Below are 22293 nucleotides of genomic sequence, written 5' to 3'. Positions count from 1 at the left end.
TCCCTGCGCTCCTTGGAAGTGAACAGCCCTGTCTGCATGCAGCCTCTTTACTACTCCAATAAAATCTGCCAACGGCAATCAACAGCTCTATAAAACTGCTCCGGGAGCCGTTTTGAGACCTTGGGCCTCCATATCCTTGCTAAAAATCGCTGGCATTAAGCCTAGCGCAGCGCATAGCTGTGTCCAAAGAAGGCAGGCCACACATATCTCCCTTCCGCCAATGCTTCCAATGGCTCTGTGCTCCAACTCCCCCTTCCCAACTCTGCCACCCATGGATTTGCTATTAAGGCTCCCTTTGCATCAATGCCTCTTACCCACTAGGACGGTGATGACCTTATTGCTGGCGTACTGCTCTATCTCCCGCAGCCACTCTGGGAGGCATCGGAAGGACTCTTCGCAGGTGATGTCATAGGTCAGTATTAATGCATTAGCACTGCGATAGTAACTTTGAGTAATGGACCGAAATCTCTCTTGTCCTGCCGTGTCCCAGATCTGCAGCTTTTTTTCCCATAACAAGGGAGGAAAAATGATTGGGGTGGGTGGGTGGGAAGGAGAAAGCGACTGCATTAGTACAAAATCCTCAATTAGAATGTCTCATTGACCCCAATTTCCTTCCCGAGAATGTCTCAACGTAGGCAATATTTCTTCCGTATGCCACCCGATAAACCCAACCCCGTTTTAAGAATGTCGAAAAGTGCCTTGCTGGATCTGTTTAAAACAAGGTTGTATTACATGTCAAAAGGCCCACAGCTTCACCCTTAATTTTATTAGGAGAAACGGAAGGGATGGATCGCTCTCTCTTAGCTCCTTCCATGATTCGTGATGATATAAACTTCTCTCGTGCCCTGTCTACTTTATGACACAGACACAACCCTTTCTGCATTTTGAGATTCACAACAGGAGGCATGAAGCTGAGATGACTCTTGGGCTGGGGTATTTTGGGGGGGTTGTTGAGAGGGGGCTGTCGCTGTTAATGATACTAATTTTTGTATCTTTATTTTAGATCTTCTGAATTTTATGGGGAAATGGTTTAATTTTGGTTGTGTATTTTTGATACTTTATTGTTTATTACTACTTTTGTTATGTCTGTAATTCTGTAATTCTTTTAAAGCCACCTTGAGCATGGTTTCATCTATGGAAAAGCGACATACAAATAAAATTATGTATGTATGCCTGACATCCCCGGTGATTCTCCTTGGAACCAGCCTCATGTGGATACTGCATATGCATGCAAAGTGATGGGGGAATGTAACTGGGCAGGTGGGCAGCCCTTCCGGGACTGGGATAAGGAACGGGCTGCCCACCAGAAAAGGTTCCCTACCCTTGCCCTACAACAACTTAGGGCCCCTCCAGACTGGTAGGTCCCCCCCCCCCCCGGGTGTATTCTGCAACATGTCATTGAATCCAACAATATTGCATTAGTGCTGGATTTATACTGCACAGTCCACATATCACTCTACTCTATTAGTTGCTCTACAATGCTCCCCCAGAAAACTTGCCATACGTCGGTACAGAAATCGGGGAAATGTCTTAGACGTATGGGAGCCCATAAAGCAATTTTGCCCAAAAAGCTCAACGACTTTGGCCCCCTCCCCTCCCCTCCCAAAAAGCTCAACAACTTTTCTGTCCGTAGTTACAGTGTTTTAAATATGGCAACCCTAGAATATAAGATATTTCAGCAGGAAGTTAAAGGACATGCACCAATCTGAAGCAAAGCAGGGTGTCCTTATGAAAACCTTTGCAGGTGCAAATATTGCTGAAAGTGAGAGCATGTATAACCAACCTAATAGCATAATAGGCACAAATAATAGTGAATGCACAATAAAAAGAGTGCCTGGAGGGGCCCTTAGGCAATCTGCACTTGCCATGCTATAGCAACCATTCACAATACCCCTTCCAAAGCCGCCAATATACTCATAGGTTGCCAGCTAAGCCCAGTAGTAAAGGCCATTTGTTAGACTCTGGATTGCCAACATTCACCTCCAACATGCAAAGCAAGTGCCAGGAGGGATTTTCAGTAGAGAGAAGCCACAGGTGGGAGAGTGAGATGCTTAACCCCCAGCCTCCCAGCCACTGTCCTCTACAATCTCTTTCTTAGTTGCTTTCTCCCAATTGATTGGGAGACCTGATCTTTGGTTCATAGGAGGTGGGGGGCAGAGGATGAGGCAGAGTGAAAGACAGGGGAAATGAGATCCTTCTATGGGAATCCCCACTGCTGCCACAGGGAAGTTCCATATGAAGGGGAAATTCATAGGATGCAGAGTTTTCATACATCACACAACATGGCGCCAATATGAGACTTCCTATCCCAAGATCCCAGGTATTTCCCTGAGTGGTCATATATTTTAACAGAGAAAACTGTTTTTCCTTATGTCAAATCAACTCAAAGTGGAGGAAAAAAACCAAGCAAACCCTTACCTTTACTTTTTCACCATTGATCTCCACTGTCTTAATCATAAAGTCAACGCCGATTGTGGCACCTTGCCCTGGTGGAAAAAGACCCTTGAGAAGGGAAAACAAACATTGTTCATAAAACATTTTCAGCATAAGGAATGTTGGACATTTCACACTGCCGTTGTCCTAGTGGAAGAATCTTGTGAACACCGATCAATGTTCTGACTTGAGGCTCTGTGTCATTACATGCCTCTTCTGAATCTCTTCTTTACGGAAGGCTAGAGGGAAATTTTCAGATTTCCTGCAACAGTAGAATTTTGCTCAAGGCAACAGCCCTGCAGCATAATGGCAATCAATGAGGCACCACCAACAGGTCCAATTCTAGGTTTTTTGCAGGCAAGGAGGCATCATTCAGTGGCTGGGGAACGTGGCCAAGGAATTGACATCTGCAGTTCCATGCACAGATGGTCTCCAGAGTCCCTTGGGGACACTGTCCTCCCTTCGTAAAATGCATGGCCAATACTCTCCTGAGCTGCACACTTTGGATTTCATTTGGATTTCTCGTACACTGTTTTCCCTCGTCCAGCTCAGAGAAACCACTTCACAACCCCCCCCCCAAGCTACTGTTCTGCGGCCGGTTTTTCAGAAGATGGGGGACCAAGTTGTGCAAATCCCATCTGACATGGAGGACCAGCCCAATGGAGCAAAAAAATAATAATGTTTGGAAGCTATGAGAGGTAGCTGAAAAGCCCAGTATTTCTCAAAAGTGAAATATGTGCAGATTCTCTCTCACCTCCCCGCAACTTTTTATACAGAAGAGATGTTTGGGTGGTTTTGTCCCCCCCCCCCCCCCCGTGTGCGCAGCAAGCAAGATTTATGTTCCTTGCAAAGGAACACAAATCACCTGGAGATGTCTCCCAGAAACCACCAAATCACAGCGAGTTCGGTCAGTCTGCAGTGCTCCCAGCAGAATTTTAAGTCCGGCGCTGTTGGAACAGAGCAAGCAAGCAAGCAAAGCACCAGCTGCCTCTTTTGTTAGCTCTGCACCACAACTTGTTCCTCTTGTTTTGTTGGACACCTCCATCCCTCGGAACACTTACAGGGACGGGCTGTGGAGTGGATAAGCTGGTGTTTTGATTCCCCACCCCCACTTCCCCAGGGGTGGGGGGTCAACTTCGCTCCATCCCCCATGGCAGGCTGCCCATAGAAAAGAGAATATTTCCAGGCACATTCTTTGAAAGGTCTCCACGGGGAAGAAGTGCTGACTGTTTAAGATGCAGAACTGCCAAGAAACATTCCGTGCGTTACGCAACCACTCGGCAAGAACTTCCTTTCTACCAGGCAAATGCAACGTCGCCGCTGACCCTTTCAATGTCTTCTTGCACAGAAAGGGAAGGGGAAAGCCAGTTTTCTGTTATTACTTTCCTTCCACCAAAGTGGCATCACCTGCTCATAGAAATATAACAAGAGCCCATCTGGGTCTGCATCCTATAGGAAGTCTGCAGCACAACAGAACACTCCCCTGCAACTTGGTCATCTAGTCCCACCCCCCAGGCCCAGACAGAGGGGGGGGCCATATGGGCCACTTGGCCCGGGCCTCCGATTCCAAAGGGGGCCTTAGTCAGCATATTCACAATCGCAATAGCTATATTTTCCATTTTGTCTTTATACGCAGATATGGTTAAAGCCTTGAAATAAAATTATTTGTCAGCATAACTTTTGTGAAAATTATTTATATACAGTCATACCTTGGGTTGAATATGCTTCATGTTGAGCACGTTCGAGTTGCGCTCCGCGGCAACCCGGAAGTAACGGAGCGCGTTACTTCCGGGTTTCGCCGCTCGCCATGCGCAGACACTCAAAATGACGTCACATGCATGCGCAGAAGCGGCGAAAAGAGACGCGCATGTGCGCAAATGTGCCGTCACCAGTTACGTTTGCTTCTGGATGCGAACGGGGCTCTGGAACGGATCCTGTTCACATCCCAAGATACCACTGTACTTACTTATTTATAAGACTTCAGCTATCCCCAGGGTAAAAAAAGGGGGGGGCACATTATCTACCTGGCCCGGGCCTCTGCCTGGCTCTGCAAGCCCCTGCAACCCCCCAGCGATGCAGGAACCACAGCTAAAGAATCCCCAGCGGATCACCATCCATCCTCTGTTTAAAAACCTCCAAGTTCCTGTTTGATGCTGCAATCCTCAAACGATGTGCATGGTCCAACAGGATTTCCCCGGCCTGTATTCACCCTTGAGGTTCATCCTGCCCCAAAACCCAGCAGCAGCAGCACAAGCAGCAGCAGAGACTGCAGTTCAAAGATGGAGAGCCTGCAGCCCTTCAAATGCTGTTGGACTCCAACTCCCATCATCCCTGACAAGAGGCCAATCTGGCTGGGGATGATGGGAGTTGGGAGTCCAGAAACATAGGGAGATCGCCAGACTGGCCACCCTGATACAAGTATATGGGAACACCCGGAAGGTCACAGGCAAGCCACTCCTGCGTTGGCTGATGCCCTCTCTTACTATATGATAATAATAAATGATAATAATTTTTTATTTATACCCTGCCCTTCCTGGTTCAAAAACCGGGCTCAGGGCAGCTAACAACAAATTTAAAACACTTAATTGTAAAAGCAGCATAAAATACAGTATAAAAACATGAATAACAATAAAATTCGAAGTTCAGAAATCAATTTTGGTGAAATCCATTTAATAAACATTAGATAATCACCAGGGCTAGCTGGCTGAATTAGTCCTATTTGGGCCAGTGAGGAGGCCAGGGGGGAATTAGGTGGTACAGATGGTACAGTTCTGCCTCATACCAGGAGAAGATGGCCGAGATTCTCCTGGGTCCTAGCTACTAACACATATATGAATGTGCTGTGTACACATCTGTCCTGTCCTTCTTGTCCGCCCGAAGCATCAACAACCCTAAAATGCCACCTTACCTGAGTAAACCGCCGCACTAAGCAGGTCTTCCCCACGCCAGCGTTCCCAATTAAAACTATCTTGAAGAGAAAGTCATAATCTTCCATACTCATTTACACAGCTGCAAGGGAAAGGAAAACAAGGAATTAAAAAAGAAATCCCCAAAGGGCTTCCGTTGCAGCCAGTCTTCTCCAAAGGGCTTTAACTCCTGCTGGTTAAAAGAGCACCAGGTTTCCAGTTAAGCTCCCTGGAATCCACCGGCGACACAGAATCAGAAGCAAAATACATAAAGGAGGGACGTTAGAAGACCCAGTGACTTATTTCATTATTGACGGACTTTGATCCTCCAGGTATTCAAGGCAAAGGTCACTGCGGTATTGGCAATTTCTCACCAGAACACAGAAGTCATGGCAGCACATGAACCCAGGAACTACTGTTGCCTGTGATCTGGTAACCTCTAGCTTAGATTACTGCAACATCTTGTACATAGGACTGCACCTGAATTTGGCAACCAGGTTGCTCACTGGGCCAAAATGGTCTGAGACTACCACACTAATCTTGGCCTGACTGCACTGGCTGCCAGTTAGCTTCCAGGCCCAATTCAAAGTGCTGGTTTTGACCTATAAAGCCTTAAAGCGCTCAGGACTGCAATACCTCAAGGACCGCCTCTCCCCATATAAAACGACCCAGATTGTGTTATCATCCTCTGAGACCCTTCTTTGTGTGTCTCCTCCACATGAGGTCCAGAGGGTGGCAACACGAGAACGGGGTCTTTTCTGTGGTGGCTCCCCAGGGAGGTTCGTCTGCAGCCTTCATTATACACCTTTAGGCTCCAGGTGAAAACATTCCTCTTCAACATGGCCTTGAGTAAATGACATTCAATGCCCTTTTAAATGTGTTGTGGGAGCAGGGATTGCTGTTTGTTGTTCTTATTTTCACTACGAATTTCGTGGTTTCTGTGTTGTAATTTTATATTTTGAACTGCCCTGAGATCTGTGGATGAGGGATGGTATGCAAATCTAATAAACAATAATATAGTTCCCTTATACAGCAATCAGAGCAACAGTTCCCAAACTCCTTTGGGCCACCAACCCTTTGGTTTCATGAACCTATCCCCAGTTCCCCCTAGCCTGCAAAAAGCATTATTCAGAATAGCAGTCTGAACAACCTGCTAAGGAAGATGATAACACAATTTTTAAAAAATCAAAACAGTAACAAGCGATTGCACATTTTATTCAAAATCCAATTAAAACTACTAAGTTTAATTAATTCAACACTGGTGAACTTGATCCATTGATACCAGTTTTTCAAAGCCTGATAGTCATTTACAACTCCAGCGTCCCCCTAGGTAATCCCCACCCACCCACTTTGAGAACCATTGATTCAGACCATTGGGCCACCTAGCCAGCAATGGCTCCTCAATCTGCCCCAGGTTCTCAGGGAGAGAGAGGTCTTTGACAGCTCTGGTTATGTTGGCCTCCAACTGCCTCAACAGACAATGGAGTCCGCCTCCAGAGGTGAAGTCAAACCACTGCGTTAGCAGCATCTAAATGATCTCCCCGGGGCACAAGCCTGGGCATTGAGTATGGAGGTCCTGGGCAGCCCGGATGACAAGACCCCCCCCTGACTCGCTGATATGGTCCAAAGGAAAGCAGAGCAAGATGTCTGGCACCAGCTGGGATGCAGGATTTCCCAGGAGGCGGCGTACAAGGGTACCAGAGATCTTTTTACCTAGAGATGCTGGGAGAGAAGGTGGTACGAAGGGCCATATCACACATTTATAAAGGTTCCCATGGATGGATCAGTATTAGAAACTGGAATAGAAAAGCTAGGAGCCAAATGGCTCCTGGGACCTGGGTTGTGGGCGCCAAAACAGAATGTTTAGTTGCCATTTTGGGAGGGGGGAGAGAGTCAGCAACACTTTATTTATTATTTTGATAAGCATTTTGATAAGCATTTTGATAAGCAATTCACCTAAGTGACACATTGTTAATATCACATTTTTAACAGAAATGGTTAATACATGTTTAATGTGTTTACCACAAAAAATATTGGTACCATGCTTTAGTTTCCAAAACACTCTACTCTCTGTTGTTAAACTCCTTAACATATACAGTGGTACCTTGGGTTACAGACGCTTCAGGTTACAGACTCCACTAACCCAGAAATAGTACCTCAGGTTAAGAACTTTGCTTCAGGATGGGAACAGAAGTCACACAGCGGCGACGTGGCGGCAGTGGGAGGCCCCATTAGCTAAAGTGGTGCTTCAGGTTAAGAACAGTTTCAGGTTAAGAACGGACCTCCAGAACAAATTAAGTTCTTAACCCGAGGTACCACGGTACTTTGAGGCTTCAAAGCACATACGTTTCAGTAATCCTTGACTGTCAGCCAGGTGCAAAAAATGGCACCCTGGCTTTTTGAGGTGCTCGCAAATGAAGAATCTTTAGGTGTGAAATGCGCCTGGCGCCCTGCTAATTTCGAACCCTGGGGTGGATGTGGAAAGCACGTGGTAGCCCCCCTCTGGAGCCAACTTTGTCATCTCAACCTCGTCATACGAACATGACGGCAACTGGACTTTGGCTACAGCCAACTCACTTCTCGCCTGTTGCTGTTTCTATCCTTCAGTAACAGTGCTGCAATACAGACGCAGCCCTGTGTCACACTCAGTGCTCAGTGACCCTCGGGCAGCTCGAGGTATAAAACCTCAGACGGCAGCTCCTGGGCGCCATTCAACTTTCTGTCTATAATTGCACAGAAGCCACGGGATGGTTTTGGAAGAAGGCCTTCGGTTTCCCTCTTCTAAACACAGGAAGTGAATTCAGTGTTTAAAGCAGTAAGAAGAGCCCTGGTGGCTCAGACTGAAGGTCTATCTAGTCTGCTTCCCACAGCAGCCCCCAACCAGATGCCTCCAGGAAGACCAAAAGCAGGAAGTGGTGCAAAGCCCTCTCTCGCTGTTCTTCTCCAGCATCTAGTACTTGGAGGCATGCTACCTCTGATTCTGGAAGTAGTATACTGCACAGTCAGCAAGGTATCATGGTTAGAATGTTTGGAGATTAGGGTTCGAATCCCCACTCAACCATGAAGCTCCCTGGGTGACCTTGGGCCATCCACTGTCTCTCAGCCTAAACTACCGTACTTTTCGCTCTATAAAACGCACCAGACCGTAAGACGCACCTAGTTTTTGGAGAAGGAAAACAAGAAAAAAAATATTCTGAATCTCAGAAGCCAGAACAGCAAGAGGGATCGCTGCGCAGTGAAAGCAGCAATCCCTCTTGCTGTTTTGGCTTCTGTTATAGCTGCGCAGCCTGCATTCGCTCCATAAGACGCACACACATTTCCCCTTACTTTTTAGGAGGGAAAAAGTGAGTCTTATAGAGCAAAAAATACGGTACCTTACAGGGTTATTGTGAGAACCACATACACCATCTAGAGCTCCTTATCCTCCACGAATATGTCTTAAATCCCTGTTCAAAGCAGCCCAGAGATGTTCACGCATACCTTGTGGTAGCAAATTCCATATGGGCTGCGTGAAGATCACCTCCTTCTTGGTCTATCCCGAACTCCCGCCAACGTTCAGCGTCACTGAATGACCCTGGGCTCTAATATTGTAAAAGAAATCTCTCTCTGTTCGCTTCATCCACTCTGCCCATTATCTTGAATGTTCTGTTTTATTATGTCTACTTGTTTGATTTTATTGGTATTGCAGTCATAACCGCCTCAACCAGAAGCCAACATCACTTTTGACTTTCAGGCATCTCCTGAATATTTTTTATTTAAATGGCAGCAGGCCTTTGTGGCTGTTTAATTAGCCAGTCACTTTAATGATTATTTGTAGTATTATTACTATTATTACTACTATTATTATTATTATTATTTGTTGTACACCACCCTGATAATTCATGATACAGCAGTAAAGGAATGCTTTTATGGATGAATAAAATAAATAAGAAAGATTATGAATATGTAAACCACTCAGAGTGTTAAAAAAAGGTAAATAAATCTTGTAAAATATCAATATACTGTATACCAACCCTCTGTGAACCCTGCCTTAGTCAGCCCAAAACTAGAAAAAACCAAATGCCTTTAGTGTTTCCTCTAGGGTAATGGCTCTCAATTAGCTAAGCACTGTGGACCCCCTGTTTTTCAAAAGCCAAGTTATGGACCCCCTACTTTTGAAAATCTTGACACCTCTTTGCCAGTTTTTATCATGTGAATGGTGCCACCATACCTTCCAACATTCCCCAGTGCAAAACTGGGCCGTGCTCCCATGCGAGTCACATGACCCGTGCGAGATCACAGCCCCCCAAAATAGGATGTCCCCATTGATGGGGATGTGCCTCCGCAGACCACCAATTGGGAACCATAGCTCTGGGATGATGTGCTCTGACCCCTTGAAAACTTTAAATGGGATGGGGGAGAACCATGCAGACCACTTTGAGATCTTTGGAGAAAAACATGGAACATAAATGCAATAAATTAAACTGAATTTCGGTTGCTCTTCTCTTCACCTTTTCCAACACTGCATATATTGGAAAAGCGGGAACCAGAACGACACAATATTCCAAATAGGTCAGGGCCACAGATGTATAGAAAGACATCACACGGTTCCTGCATACTGGATCAACTTTTTCATTGAGCAATCTACCATGATGCCAAAATCTCTTTCCTGGTCAATGCCATGTAAAATTAGGGATTTATTTTATTTTACTAAAAACAATCACTTGGAACACAGAACGAATCTCATTTGACATTTCGTGGCCCGTTTGCCCACTTTGGAGAGATCCTTTGGGAGCTCTCTGTGGTCTGCTTGGATCTTCGCAGTTTCATATAATTTAGGGCTATCCACAAACCAAAAAAACCTCACTGCTCTTTCCTGTCTCCACTTCCAGTCCGCTTTAACAAATAAAAACAATAGGGTCTTGCGCACTTGGGAAATGATCTAATTCAGCGTGGTCTGGGATTTCAAAAAATAAACACAGGTAACATTCGTGAGTCCATCAACTATAGTGAAGAAGATTCAATCATGTGCGAGGAAAAGCTTTTACAGTGGTACCTCGGGTTAAGTACTTAATTTGTTCTGGAGGTCCGTACTTAACCTGAAACTGTTCTTAACCTGAAGCACCACTTTAGCTCATGGGGCCTCATGCTGCCGCTGCGCCACCGGATCACAATTTCTGTCCTCATCCTGAAGCAAAGTTCTTAACCCGAGGTACTATTTCTGGGTTAGCGGAGTCTGTAACCTGAAGCGTCTGTAACCTGAAGCATATGTAACCCAAGGTACCACTGTAGAAGCATACTGCTAGCAGCAGCGCTGTGCCTGAGTTAATCAACTGCAGTAAACAAGATTAAATTAGCAAGGGTGGAGAAGTCCTTAGGGTACAGCAAAATCCCAACCCTTTGAAGCCAAAAGCTGGATTTGCAGAGCATCACATTAGAGATCATTATAGCTTGCAGAAGCCTTAAGAAGGTAAGAAGAGCCTGCTGGATCGGACCAATGGCCCAGCTACTCCAGCGTCCTGTTCTCACGGTGGCCAACCAGATGCCCCACCAAAGCCCTCTCTCCTCCTGTGGTTTCCAGCAACTTGCATTCAGAAGCATTACTACCTCCAGCCAAGTGGGCAGAGCACAGCCATCCATGTTTAGTAGCCATTGAGAGCCTTGTCCTCTGTGAATTTGCCTTGCATTTAAGCACTAGCCTGGTAGCCAAATGGGAAGTGGGTGGCACTGTGGGTTAAACCACAGAGCCTAGGACTTGCCGATCAGAAGGTCAGTGGTTCGAATCCCCGCGACGGGGTGAGCTCCCGTTGCTCGGTCCCTGCTCCTGCCAACCTAGCAGTTCAAAAGCACATCAAAGTGCAAGTAGATAGATAGGTACCGCTCTGGCGGGAAGGTAAACGGCGTTTCCGTGCGCTGCTCTGGTTCTTCAGAAGCGGCTTAGTCATGCTGGCCACATGACCCGGAAGCTGTACACCGGCTCCCTTGGCCAATAAAGCGAGATGAGCGCCACAACCCCAGAGTCGGCCATGACTGGACCTAATGGTCAGGGGTCCCTTTACCTTTACAGCACTAACTGTCAGCAAATCTCCAGAATTTCAGGCAGGGATCTCTTCCAGCTTGTTCCTGGAGATGCTGGGGACTGAATCTGAGGTCTTTCTGCATGCAATGTAGATGTTCTACTGCTGAACTACGTCTATTCCCCGGCAGTTCTAAGGCTTGCTTCATCTTCTGAGATGATTGTTGGGTGGGATGGAAGCTGTATGTTGATCTATATCATAGAATCATAGATTTGGGACAGATCATCTAGTCCAACCCTCTGCAATGCAGTTGTCCCATACAGGGATTGAACTTGCAACCTTGGCGTTATCAGCACTGGTAGCCAAAGGTGAACAGGAATGGCATGCAGGCAACAATTTACATCTGATGTGGATGTTACATCAGCTGCGCGTGAGCCTCTTTGCGCTTTTTCCCACCCTTCCCCTTGACTGTGCGTGACTGACTTCTCTTCAGCTATTGCATGTGTCAGGGCCACACAGATAAGGATGATCCTTTGTCCCTGTCTGTGCAGACACAGGGGGGAAGGACACCCAGAACAAAAATACTAAGGGGGTGTGGGAGGACTAAGCTGGTTTTATTGGAAGCAGAAGGCAAAGAGCAGCCAAAACACATTCTGAAAAGGAGAAGGGAGGGGGGAGAGAGAGAGATGGAAACACCCATCTGCAAAGTCTAAATATTTCTTGGAAATCTTTCTGGCTGCTGCAGATGCATTTCTGGCCTCTGGAATGTGGCGTCAGGGTTGTTACAAACGCTCACAGCTGGCCAGAACAATCAGCTCCCTTGGAAAAGATTGCCAAAGGTCCAGGGCAAATAGAAAACCAACAGACCCTTTGACCCAGCTGGACAATTGCTACAAAGCATACTGATGAAAAGACTGGCTTTTGGGAATACTATAAAAACAGCTGAAGCACTGCTTCAGAAAACGGGGGTGGGAGGGCAAGAAAGAGCAAGGCCCCGCCAGGTTTAGATTTCTTCTCCCCTACGAAGCAAGTCAGGGGCTAGACGAATTCAAGCTATATAAATATAAGCCCTATCACATGGCCATAAAATTCTGCAATAAGAGCCAAATTATGTGCTGTTCCAGAAATCCATTATTCTGCTATTGCCACCTGTTTGGCTATGCAGCGCAATAGAATCCCACCTGTTGAGTGCTGGGGGTCAGATTCAGCATTCGATTTTCATTAGTTTGTTTTCAGTCGTGAGGACCAGGAACTTGTGCCCCCTCGCTCTCTGTCAAATTCTGTGCTTGCAGAAAAGTGTAAGCATCACTCTCCATTTATGATTGTGTACGTTTTGTTGCATTTGCAACCCGTGTTTCTCCCAGCAAAGAACCCAAGGCAACGAACATGTTTCTCCCATGCAGTCTCCCATCCACGCACTGACCCAACCCAGACCTTCTTAGCATCTGCAAGGTGTTCACCTCCTCTGCCTTCAGACCACACCCTGGGATCTTACGCTGCAGAGATCTCTGCAGTGACTAACCCCATCTCTTCTAGCGTTCACCTGGAATGTTGCTGCTGTCAGGAGGCCAGATGTTTGGCTATGAACAGCTGCTGACAGGACACAACAGAGCAGTCCTGCCTCTTCCAAACCACCACCGCAGCTCCGAGGCTCAAGGGTGTCAGAAAAAGCACGTCTCAAAACATTTCCCCGGCTTGGGCAGACTTACTCCAGGATGTTGTCTAGACAAAGGAACTGAATGCCTCCCCTCTCTCTTTGCACCCCAGGCGTGTACAGGGAAGGAAGGAACCTGGGCTCCGTGTCCCTCACCAGCCTACACGCCGGCGTGCAGAATATCTGCCCAGGAACAGGAACGCAAAGAGGAGGAGTCAGAGGGAGCAGCCAGGCTGTCGGTCAGCCAGAGCATGCATGCTGCTTGTGGAGAAAAGGCAGCATCAGAGTATCTCTGATTCCGCTCTGAGGTGGCTGGCTGCAGAAAAGGGAGGAGAGGGGGAAATGTAGAAAATAAAGTTTTCAGATGTACAGTGGTACCTCAGGTTACATACGCTTCAGGTTACAGACTCCGCTAACCCAGAAATAGTGCTTCAGGTTAAGAACTTTGCTTCAGGATGAGAACAGAAATTGTGCTCCGGCGGCGCGGCAGCAGCAGGAGGCCCCATTAGCTAAAGTGGTGCTTCAGGTTAAGAACAGTTTCAGGTTAAGTACGGACCTCCGGAATGAATTAAGTACTTAACCCGAGGTACCACTGTAATAGAGCCTGCAATGCTAACTCACGATGTGTGTGAGAGAGAGAGGGAAGGGGGCCGGCAGCACCATGGGCATGTGGCTCTTTTTGCTGAGGGAGGACATCTCTTGCAGAATTGTGGGGGGTTTCATGGCTACACACTAGCCAGGCTTTAACTTTTTTTACTCATTTATTTCATCTCTCCCAACACTTACTCCAAAGAGCTCCGCTCATAACACAGGGTTCTCCCCAACACACACATGATTTTTTTTATTTTTTATTTTTGCCCTTTCTGGGCTCTTTTAGGGCAGTTTCTACCATTTTAAAAGTCACTTCTGGGTTTGACGTGATGCACGCATGCATGGGTTGTGCGTCAATTGGGCGAACGTAAATGGGGAGTTAGGGACATGGGTGGTGCTGTGGGTTAAACCACAGAGCCTAGGACTTGACGATCAGAAGGTCGGCGGTTCGAATCCCCGCAACGGGGTGAGCTCCCGTTGCTCGGTCCCTGCTCCTGCCAACCTAGCAGTTTGAAAGCACCTCAAAGTGCAAGTAGATAAATAGGTACCGCTCCGGTGGGAAGGTAAACGGCGTTTCCGTGCACTGCTCTGGTTCGCCAGAAGCGGCTTAGTCATGCTGGCCACATGATCCAGAAGCTCCCTTGGCCAGTAAAGTGAGATGAGCGTCGCAACCCCAGAGTTGACCACAACTGGACCTAATGGTCAGGGGTCTCTTTACCGCTTTAAATGGGGAGATGCCTGTGTAGCAAGCTTGGGGAGAAATGTTCCAGGTTTTGCAGACAGGTAGTGGGTGTGGGTTTCTTCAGCACCTGAATTTCCAAGCGTCGCAAGCGCTTTGGAGGTCTCTGTTTCAGTTCAAAGCCCTGTGGAGAGATGGTGCTTTGGCCGGGACAAGCGCTGAATCTGTGTCCAAAGATTGTCTGCTTCCGTTCTTTATTTGGGACCCCTCCAAATCTTCTCCACACCCCTAGGATGAAGCACTGTGAATGCTCTGCAACACCCTAAGTTAAGCTAATAAAGTATTCTTTTGCTGGTGTGAAGACTGAATGACAGATAACATCTGGACAGCAAAATGATGCTACAATTCCATCAGTCTCCAGGATACCTGATTCTCACCTGCATCTTCACAAGCATCACTTGCAAAGTTGCTACTCACTTCTTGAAAGGAGAGAAGTGTTGCCAGACCCCTCCTCTGGGTGGCTTGAGACAACCCACAGAGGCCTCAGAGGAGCCATTTCCTGAAGCAGCAGAAAACCACAGGAGGAAACATCTTTTAAACCCCAGAAGGACAATTTAGCCTCGGCACAGAGGGGAAGAGAGAGCCAGGTGAAAGCTAAAACCATCTTGCCCTTTTCACACAGAAAGAGAAGCCAAGAGTGCATTGCTGTCTTAAAGTAAAATGAAAAAAAATACTGTGACAGGAGGCACTTCCACAGTCTGAGCCGCCAGAAAAATGAAAAATGCAAACTGCAAGCCTCAAACTTGGCTTCTGAGCATCATCAGCTCAGGCCTGGTTCCAACACAAGGCTAAAGGCCAACTACACACGTCCAGGAAAGGGGGGGAGTACACGGTCACCACTGACCCACATCTCCTCTCGTACGGTAGTGATTATTTACAGAGCCAACACAGTGCAGTGGTTAGAGTTGGGCATGGGCCAAGGAGAGGCCACATGTCCAACTTTAGAGAGGACTGTCGTCTGTTGGAAGGGATGGCCGGGCTGAGTTTGTATTGGGAGAAGCCTAAGAACGAGAAACTTCAACGGGTCCAAAATGGAGCAGCCAGATTCCTGGCTGGGGTTCTGTTTAGAATTCGCATAACCCCAGTTTTGAAACAGCAGCAGTGAAACCCAGCTTGTTCCCGGGGCCAATTTAATATGCTCACATTAGCGTTTAAAGCCTTAAACAACTAAGACCCTCAAGTATCTGAAAAAAGCATCTCCTTCCCTATTGGACCCTCTTAGACCCTCTTAACCTTGGCATCTGCAGAGAGAGGGCATTCTCTGTGGTAGCCCCAAAGTTGTGGAATTCTGGTTTCATCACTACACAGCTTTCAGCTGAAGACACTTTATCTTTATTGTGGCCTTCGACACTAGAGATTTATATTACTGCATGCCATCCCAATCTCCAAGCGGTGCAAAATTCCAGGGGTTCCAGGCGCTTTTACCCAGGGTTCCTATTTCCATTAGAATAAGGGACAGTAGAGACTGCGGTGTCTTTATGATATATGGTTTATTTACACATATATACAACCTGAGCTTACAATGGAGAGGTTCACAGCATTAGTACCCCAAGAGGGTCTTGATTCACCCATTGCCACAGCCTTGGCTATATATAAACCATCTCTGCAAACTACAGAAACAGTAGGACAAAATACAAAAATGCAATAAAGCATTGTTATATAAAAAGACAGGGCACAGCTTAATAATCAAGGAAACCCATGAAGTTGCATCTAAAGTATGTCTAAAGTAACTGGTGGCGCTTTCCAACAGGCAGGGGAAAGAGAGTTCAAAGTTATGCAGAATAAATCATGGAAACTAGTTAAAAATTAAAGCATAATTTATGCAAAAATAAGAGAAATGATGGAAAGTTACCCAGTTTGCATGATGTATATCCAATATATCCAAGAGGTTATGTCCTTTCCATCTGCCCCACCCCCCGCCATTTTATCCTCACAACAGTCCTGGGAGGTAGACTAGGATAGTCCAAAGTCACCTTGTGAGCTTCACTGTCAAGTCAGGCTTTGAGTTTGGGCACCTGCCTCTTCCTCCTCCTCAGTCGGCCCCAGTATACAAGTCCCAGCCTGCTTGCGCAGCCACCCATCCCAGCATTTGCAGGTTCCAAACCTGCAAGGACTCTGTGGCTCTTCTCTCTGTTTGTTCATCATCTAGCTGTGCTCCTGCATGCCCCCCTCACCTCCTCAAAGAGCAATATAGTCCCTTTCTCAAAATGTAAATGCTGTTCTACCTGAACTCAGGAGCCTTGCCAGGAGCAAGAAGGCAGCCAAGCAGATACAGATGCTGCCTAGATGTGTTCTCTCATAGCCAAGGACATCAGAGATGAGATGTCTGCAACCACCCATTACACGGTCTAGCCATTAACTTAAAACATCAAGATAGCTACTCTCTCTGTAGTCGCCATATCTCCCGACTTGGATCCTAAATGTAGTCTGGCTCTGTGGCTGTCTTTAGCTCTCAAAGGAGAGAGAGATGAAAGGCTTACTGAAAAGTAAACCCAAGGTTGCACTGTAAAAGACTGAGGAATGCAGTTATAGCCATCTTCAACCTTTTCAGGCAAAGACCTCATCTTTACCCCCAACATTCAAAAAGGGACCCATTTAAGATTTTAAGTTGTATGTTTGTCTTTCTCCCATCTCTTCCAATCCACTCCCAGACCTTTTTAACTCATCCTCTGCATCCCTCTCCTTCTGCTACCCCCCTCCTACTTGGAACAATTTGAAGAAAGCAAGAATGAAAATGGTCCTGGAGCTAGTGGCCTGACCCACCTTGGGTTGGGGGCCGCTGGACCCTGTTATGGGTCACCACCCACCAGCCAAAAAACCATGCTCAAGCCTGCAGTGCTATACCTGGAAGGAAGACGCAACGATCTCAATGGACTTGCTTCCACATAAGCATGCAAAGAGATGTCACAAGTGACAACCAATTACATTACCTTCCGAAGACATCTAAAGGCAGCCCTGTATCGGGATGTTTTCAATGTGTGGTGTCTTCAGAAAGTAATGTAATATAGGATTGTGCTGCTGAATGCTAGACTCTTAAAGTGGGCTACCATAATTTGTGATGCACCAAGGCGTGCACACAGTTTTGACTGGCCAGGTGCTTGCCAACACCTCCTCCCCTGCAATCCTGATTTTAGAAATCCAAAGCAGACAGGAAAAACAGCCTCTGGGTCACCATTTGTGGGTGGTGGACTTGTCTCGCTTGGTGGGCCGCAAGCTGTGCAGATGTTCCTTGTTAGCGGGCAAAGCCAAAGCAAGAAAACATCTGCATCTTTGTGGACAAGGTAGTGCCAGAACTATTGACATACAAATCTCACTCGCAGTCAATATGCAAAGCATTCTGGGTTGTTGGCAAAGTTTTGTGTGCATACAAAAAGCTGTCTGCCCTCAAGGAGTTTACAATCTTAGGGGGAAACAACAAAGAGCAGAGAGGAACAGGAGGGGCAAGAGTAGCTATGGAAGAGTGCAAGCAAATGCAGTCACATTTCAACTTAAATGCTGAATCCACATTCTCCAGCATCGGCTTCAAGATACAAGTGACACAATGTAGTGGAAATGCGGAAGACAACTGTATTTCGAGGAGTTAGGTGGCATGTCCCTTTCCCTTTAACACCCCCAGTTTGATTCTTGTGTTTCGCACACCTGTCGGGAGTTTCTTGGGTTCTTCCGGGTTGCAAGTGCTGGCTGGATGCCCAGCTGCAGGTAGTGGGCGACTGTCAGCCGCTCTGTATTAATTCCATCTCAGGGTCCTGGGCTAATCATGCGTAATGCCAGGTGCACTTGATTACATCAAGGCAGGCTATAAAAGCCATAGGTGGGAGGGGCCTGGGGAGCTTCTGCCCAGATCAAAGGACCTGATGCTGGGAGACCGATGGGCAGGGTCTTTCTCCTGCTGCTCTACCTGGGGCTCCAGGCAGCTGAAGGGAAGATTGGGTAGCCCCTGTTGGGTATGTTTTATGTTATGCTTTGTATGCCGGCTGTTTATTTGTTAATAAAACTATTTTGGTTCCCCTTCCACCTCCTCAATCCTTTTGTCCTGATATCCTTGGAAAGAACTGCTGTATTTGACAGCACACACTATGGCAATGCTCTGCTCAGGAACAGAGCTATGGTAGTATGTCAAAGCATGTGGTGTAGGACCCCAGACACCAGCCCTACCCCAAATGTCCCCACACACATGCCAGCCTGCCCCCTGCACTACCAACCTCCCCAGATTGAGCAGAAAAGTCTGAACGTTCCCCGCAATCAGGAAACCAGCATGACGGGGGTGCTCAGGTACAGAGAGAGGCTCATAAGTGCATCCAGCCCAATGTGCTTAGAATTCCCCTCCAGGCATTCTTGCTCAACAGGACCTCCCAGCCAACAGCTGGAAAGGAGGCTTAATTGTGAGCAGATATGCAGAGAAGCAAAGCCCTCTACACACACATACATGTTCAAAGTGAATGTGTGAAGACAGCTGTGGAGTCAGGCACACATTACTCTCACAGAAGATATTGGCACATGGAATCATGAAGGTTGGAAAGGAGCTTCCAAATGAACTCAGATGAACATTCTGAGAAGACCCTTTCGGGCCAAGAAGGTTAGGAGTTTGCATGCAGGGCAGGGATGTTAGAAGGGACAATTGCATGTGTGCCCCCATGCCCCCTAGACAACCCCCCCCACCTACTTTTTAACCCGCCCATCAATCTTCCACAACAGCCCTGTGAGGAAGGTCAGTTTTATCCCCAGACAGCAGACAAAAGAGAAGGGAGAGAGGCTTGCCTGTGGTGAATGAGTGAAGGAAGGGATTTGTGGTCACTTCCTTTGAATTGAAATAAATGGCTGTATTTTCATTTCAAAGCCAAAGTTCCTTCGTGCAGACTTGCAATGCAAACAGATACTAAAAACGAGGAAGAAAGAATAAGAACAAGAGGGGGCAGGGTGAGAGATTGGGAAGATAAGAAAAATGGATTTTCCCCTCCTTCCAAGACATACAAAATTGATGCCTCGATGGCAAAACCCAGCACATTACCAATCCTGTGGGTGCGAGTTGCATTTTATAGGCAGCAATATAGGGTGGCAGGTGTTAGCTCAGTGTCCTTGGTCTGATTATGTCGCTGGCTTCAAAAGGAGCAGACTCGGGCCCTTTAATTAGGATGCATGGCGGAGCTTATTTTATGCCTCTGCCCAGCGCAGAGCAAGCAAGCCTCCTCAAGCAGGACAACCCCCCTGGGGAATTTTTCTCCGCAGAGCTCTATTAAACGCACAGGTGTTAATGCAACTGCATTCTGGCACACAGGGAACGTGCAGCATTTCATGGCTCACACGCTGCTCTAGGAAGCAGAAATCAAGGCTGGCATCAACGTCTAATCCCAGTTCTGCTACAGACCATAAGTTTTAAGGGACTTGGAAGGAGTCCTTCTGATAAAAAGGGAAAAAACCAGGCACTGCCTTGGAGATAGATACCACAATCTCTCTTCGGTAAAAAAAATAAAAATGGTTTTGTGGGTTTAAGAATCTGGGTGAGAGAGCCTGCTTTGCTGGTTCAGATACACAGTCCACCTAAACCAGCATGTTGTTTTCAGCCAACCTAATGGTCACTGTTCCTGGCAGCTGTAGTGACCAGTAGGCCTGCAACAAAATTTTGCAGCGCTCCTGTGCAGCACTCCAGCCAACCAGCTGTGCCTGATATCAGTCCCTTGCACCTTCCTGCAACCTGATGGCAGCAGCAGCAGCAGCAACAGCAGCAGCACATGGCCATTTTGATTTCCCACAATGCCGTGGGCATAGTGTTGCTCTGGGGCATTGTGGGAATTTGAATCCTGCCTGCTGGCCAGATGCTTCTCTTTCCCCTCCTCACGCCCATCGCCTCTGCTGACAAAATCTGAGAGGCAGGCAGGGCTGCCAACCTGTCAATGGCCTGACTTCACAACAGCGCACGGTTTGAAATCAGCTGAGCTTAGGGCATAATGGGAAATTTAAACAGAGGCCTGCTGCTGCCAGGTGAGGCAAAGGCCAGGCAGCCCAATAGTGGGACACTTTAGCAAGGAGGTTCTGGAAACCTGAATCTAGACCTCAAGAGACCCAGGAGCACTGCCCCGAGAGGAGGCAGAGAGGGACTGTTGGTATCTGTCTCAAGAGACAACGGAGTGTGCCTCTGGGGGTGACGTCAAACTGCTGTATTAGCAGCACCCAAGTGACCTCCCTGGGGCACAAGCCTGGGCAGTGTGTATGGAGGTCCAGGGCTGCCCAGACGACAAGACCCCCCTCTCGACCTTGGTCCAAAGGAAAGCAGAGCAAGACGTTTGGCACCAGCTTGGCTGCAGGAGTTGCTGGAAGGAGGCGCACAAGACGCCACCCAACCATCTTATGGACTCCACCGCATTTGTGTAGGGTTTACACCTTGGCCTTTACTTCTACCAAAGATCTCCCGCAAGGCAGTGGAGGTTTAGGGTCAGAGTTTCCCTTCTCTAAAATGGGCTCCCATGACAGGGGGGCGAGCTGCATCTGCCCCCCACTTCCTTCTACAGCATGTGCAGAAACGGTCTTTTTTAAAAAAATAAAATAAAAAATTATTAGGAATTTCAACATAAGAATTATCAAAAATACATCATCATCCTCTTTCCCCCCCTCCTTTTTCCCTTTCCCCCTCCCCAAAGAAAGAAAGGCCCACCCCCTAGACTTCCCTCAGCTCCTCTTTCTGATTTCTCAACAATATTGTTCTCTGCATATTATAAAAATGTATAAATCCTTGATTTATCTATCTATATATTGCCAATAAAGAAAAATTTGTGAATGTTTATTCAAAACCTGCCAAGGAGTCCAGTTCATTTTGTTGTTTCTTTAAATACTTTGTAAAAGGTTCCCATTCTTCTTTAAAGTCACAGTTGTCCTTATCACGTAGTTTGTGTGTCAATTCCGCCAATTCCGCATAGTCCATCAGTTTCTCTTGCCACAGTTTGCAGAAACTGTCTTATTGACCACTGGACCCACTACAGATCTCATCTGCTCCATCCACTGAAGCCTGTCTTCACAAGCAAGGGAAACCGCTAACTCACTAAGGGTTTGAGACCCTTCAGCTACCCTCACCTAGTTTAGCTGGGGTCTAAACCACAGAGCCTAGGACATGCTAATCAGGAGGTCGCGGTTTGAATCCCCACAACGGGGTGAGCTCCCATTGTTTGGTCCCTGCTTCTGCCAACCTAGCAGTTCGAAAGCACGTCAAAGTGCAAGTAGATAAATAGATACCGCTCCGGCGGGAAGGTAAACGGTGTTCCGTGCGCTGCTCTGGTTCGCCAGAAGCAGCTTAGTCATGCTGGCCACATGACCCAGAAAAACTGTCTGCGGACAAACGTCGGCTCCCTCGGTCAGTAAAGCGAGATGAGCGCCGCAACCCCAGAGTCGTCCGCGACTGGACTTAACGGTCAGGGTTCCTTTACCTTTTTTAGAAGCTGTTCCTGGGGTACGGCCGCTGTCACATGCTGACAGCTTCCAGGAGCCGCAAGAGAGAGCTGTGTGCAGCATGGGGACCCGGCAAACTACCCCAGAAGGAGCACGACGTGTCCCCCATCAGGGGTACTGCCCCTCCCCTAACACCCCATACATGCCTGGCAGAGAGGGATAAGACATCAATAAACGAATAAAATCTGGCTTCATGCTGAAAGGTGATCCTCAAGGCTCAAAACCTCTCCTTCCTAAATAGTTACACACACACACACACACACACACACACACAGGCTTCTCTTCTTTCTCCTGGATCAGTTAGACTTCATGCAGGACTGCTTGAAATTCAATAGCTACAGCCTGCCCCGGAAAGGAAAAAAATAGGGGGGGGGGAGACCTTCCCCAGATGCACAGAAACATGTAATAAACTGTCTTGTGCTTTCATGGCATGTGAAAACCCCGAGGCTGAAAAGATTGTGCCGAAATGAGGTTTCAAAGCCGTAATGGGACAATATTGCTGAATAATCAGAAGAGGCTTACAAGAACCCACAGTGC

At 47.3% G+C, this 22293-nt stretch overlaps 1 protein-coding gene across 1 annotated transcript in view; it reads right to left on the bottom strand.

Moving 5' to 3' along the window:
* Window positions 1-22293, bottom strand: part of RAB30 (RAB30, member RAS oncogene family) — a 40906-nt gene that overhangs the window by 4179 nt on the left and 14434 nt on the right. The window contains exons 2-4 of the mRNA XM_081024414.1: window positions 5342-5442; window positions 2419-2502; window positions 315-498 (exon numbers count right to left, since the gene is read on the bottom strand). Of these exons, the coding sequence (XP_080880540.1) occupies window positions 315-498; window positions 2419-2502; window positions 5342-5434 (361 nt within the window). The 5' untranslated portion in view covers window positions 5435-5442. The remainder of the gene's footprint in view (window positions 1-314; window positions 499-2418; window positions 2503-5341; window positions 5443-22293) is intronic.

This window comes from Podarcis pityusensis, assembly GCF_964106645.2.
Source record: "Podarcis pityusensis genome assembly, contig: HAP1_SCAFFOLD_70, whole genome shotgun sequence".
Classification (NCBI taxonomy): domain Eukaryota; kingdom Metazoa; phylum Chordata; class Lepidosauria; order Squamata; family Lacertidae; genus Podarcis; species Podarcis pityusensis.
The sequence above is the reverse complement of the archived record's forward strand: the minus strand, read 5'-3'. Positions and strand labels throughout refer to the sequence as shown.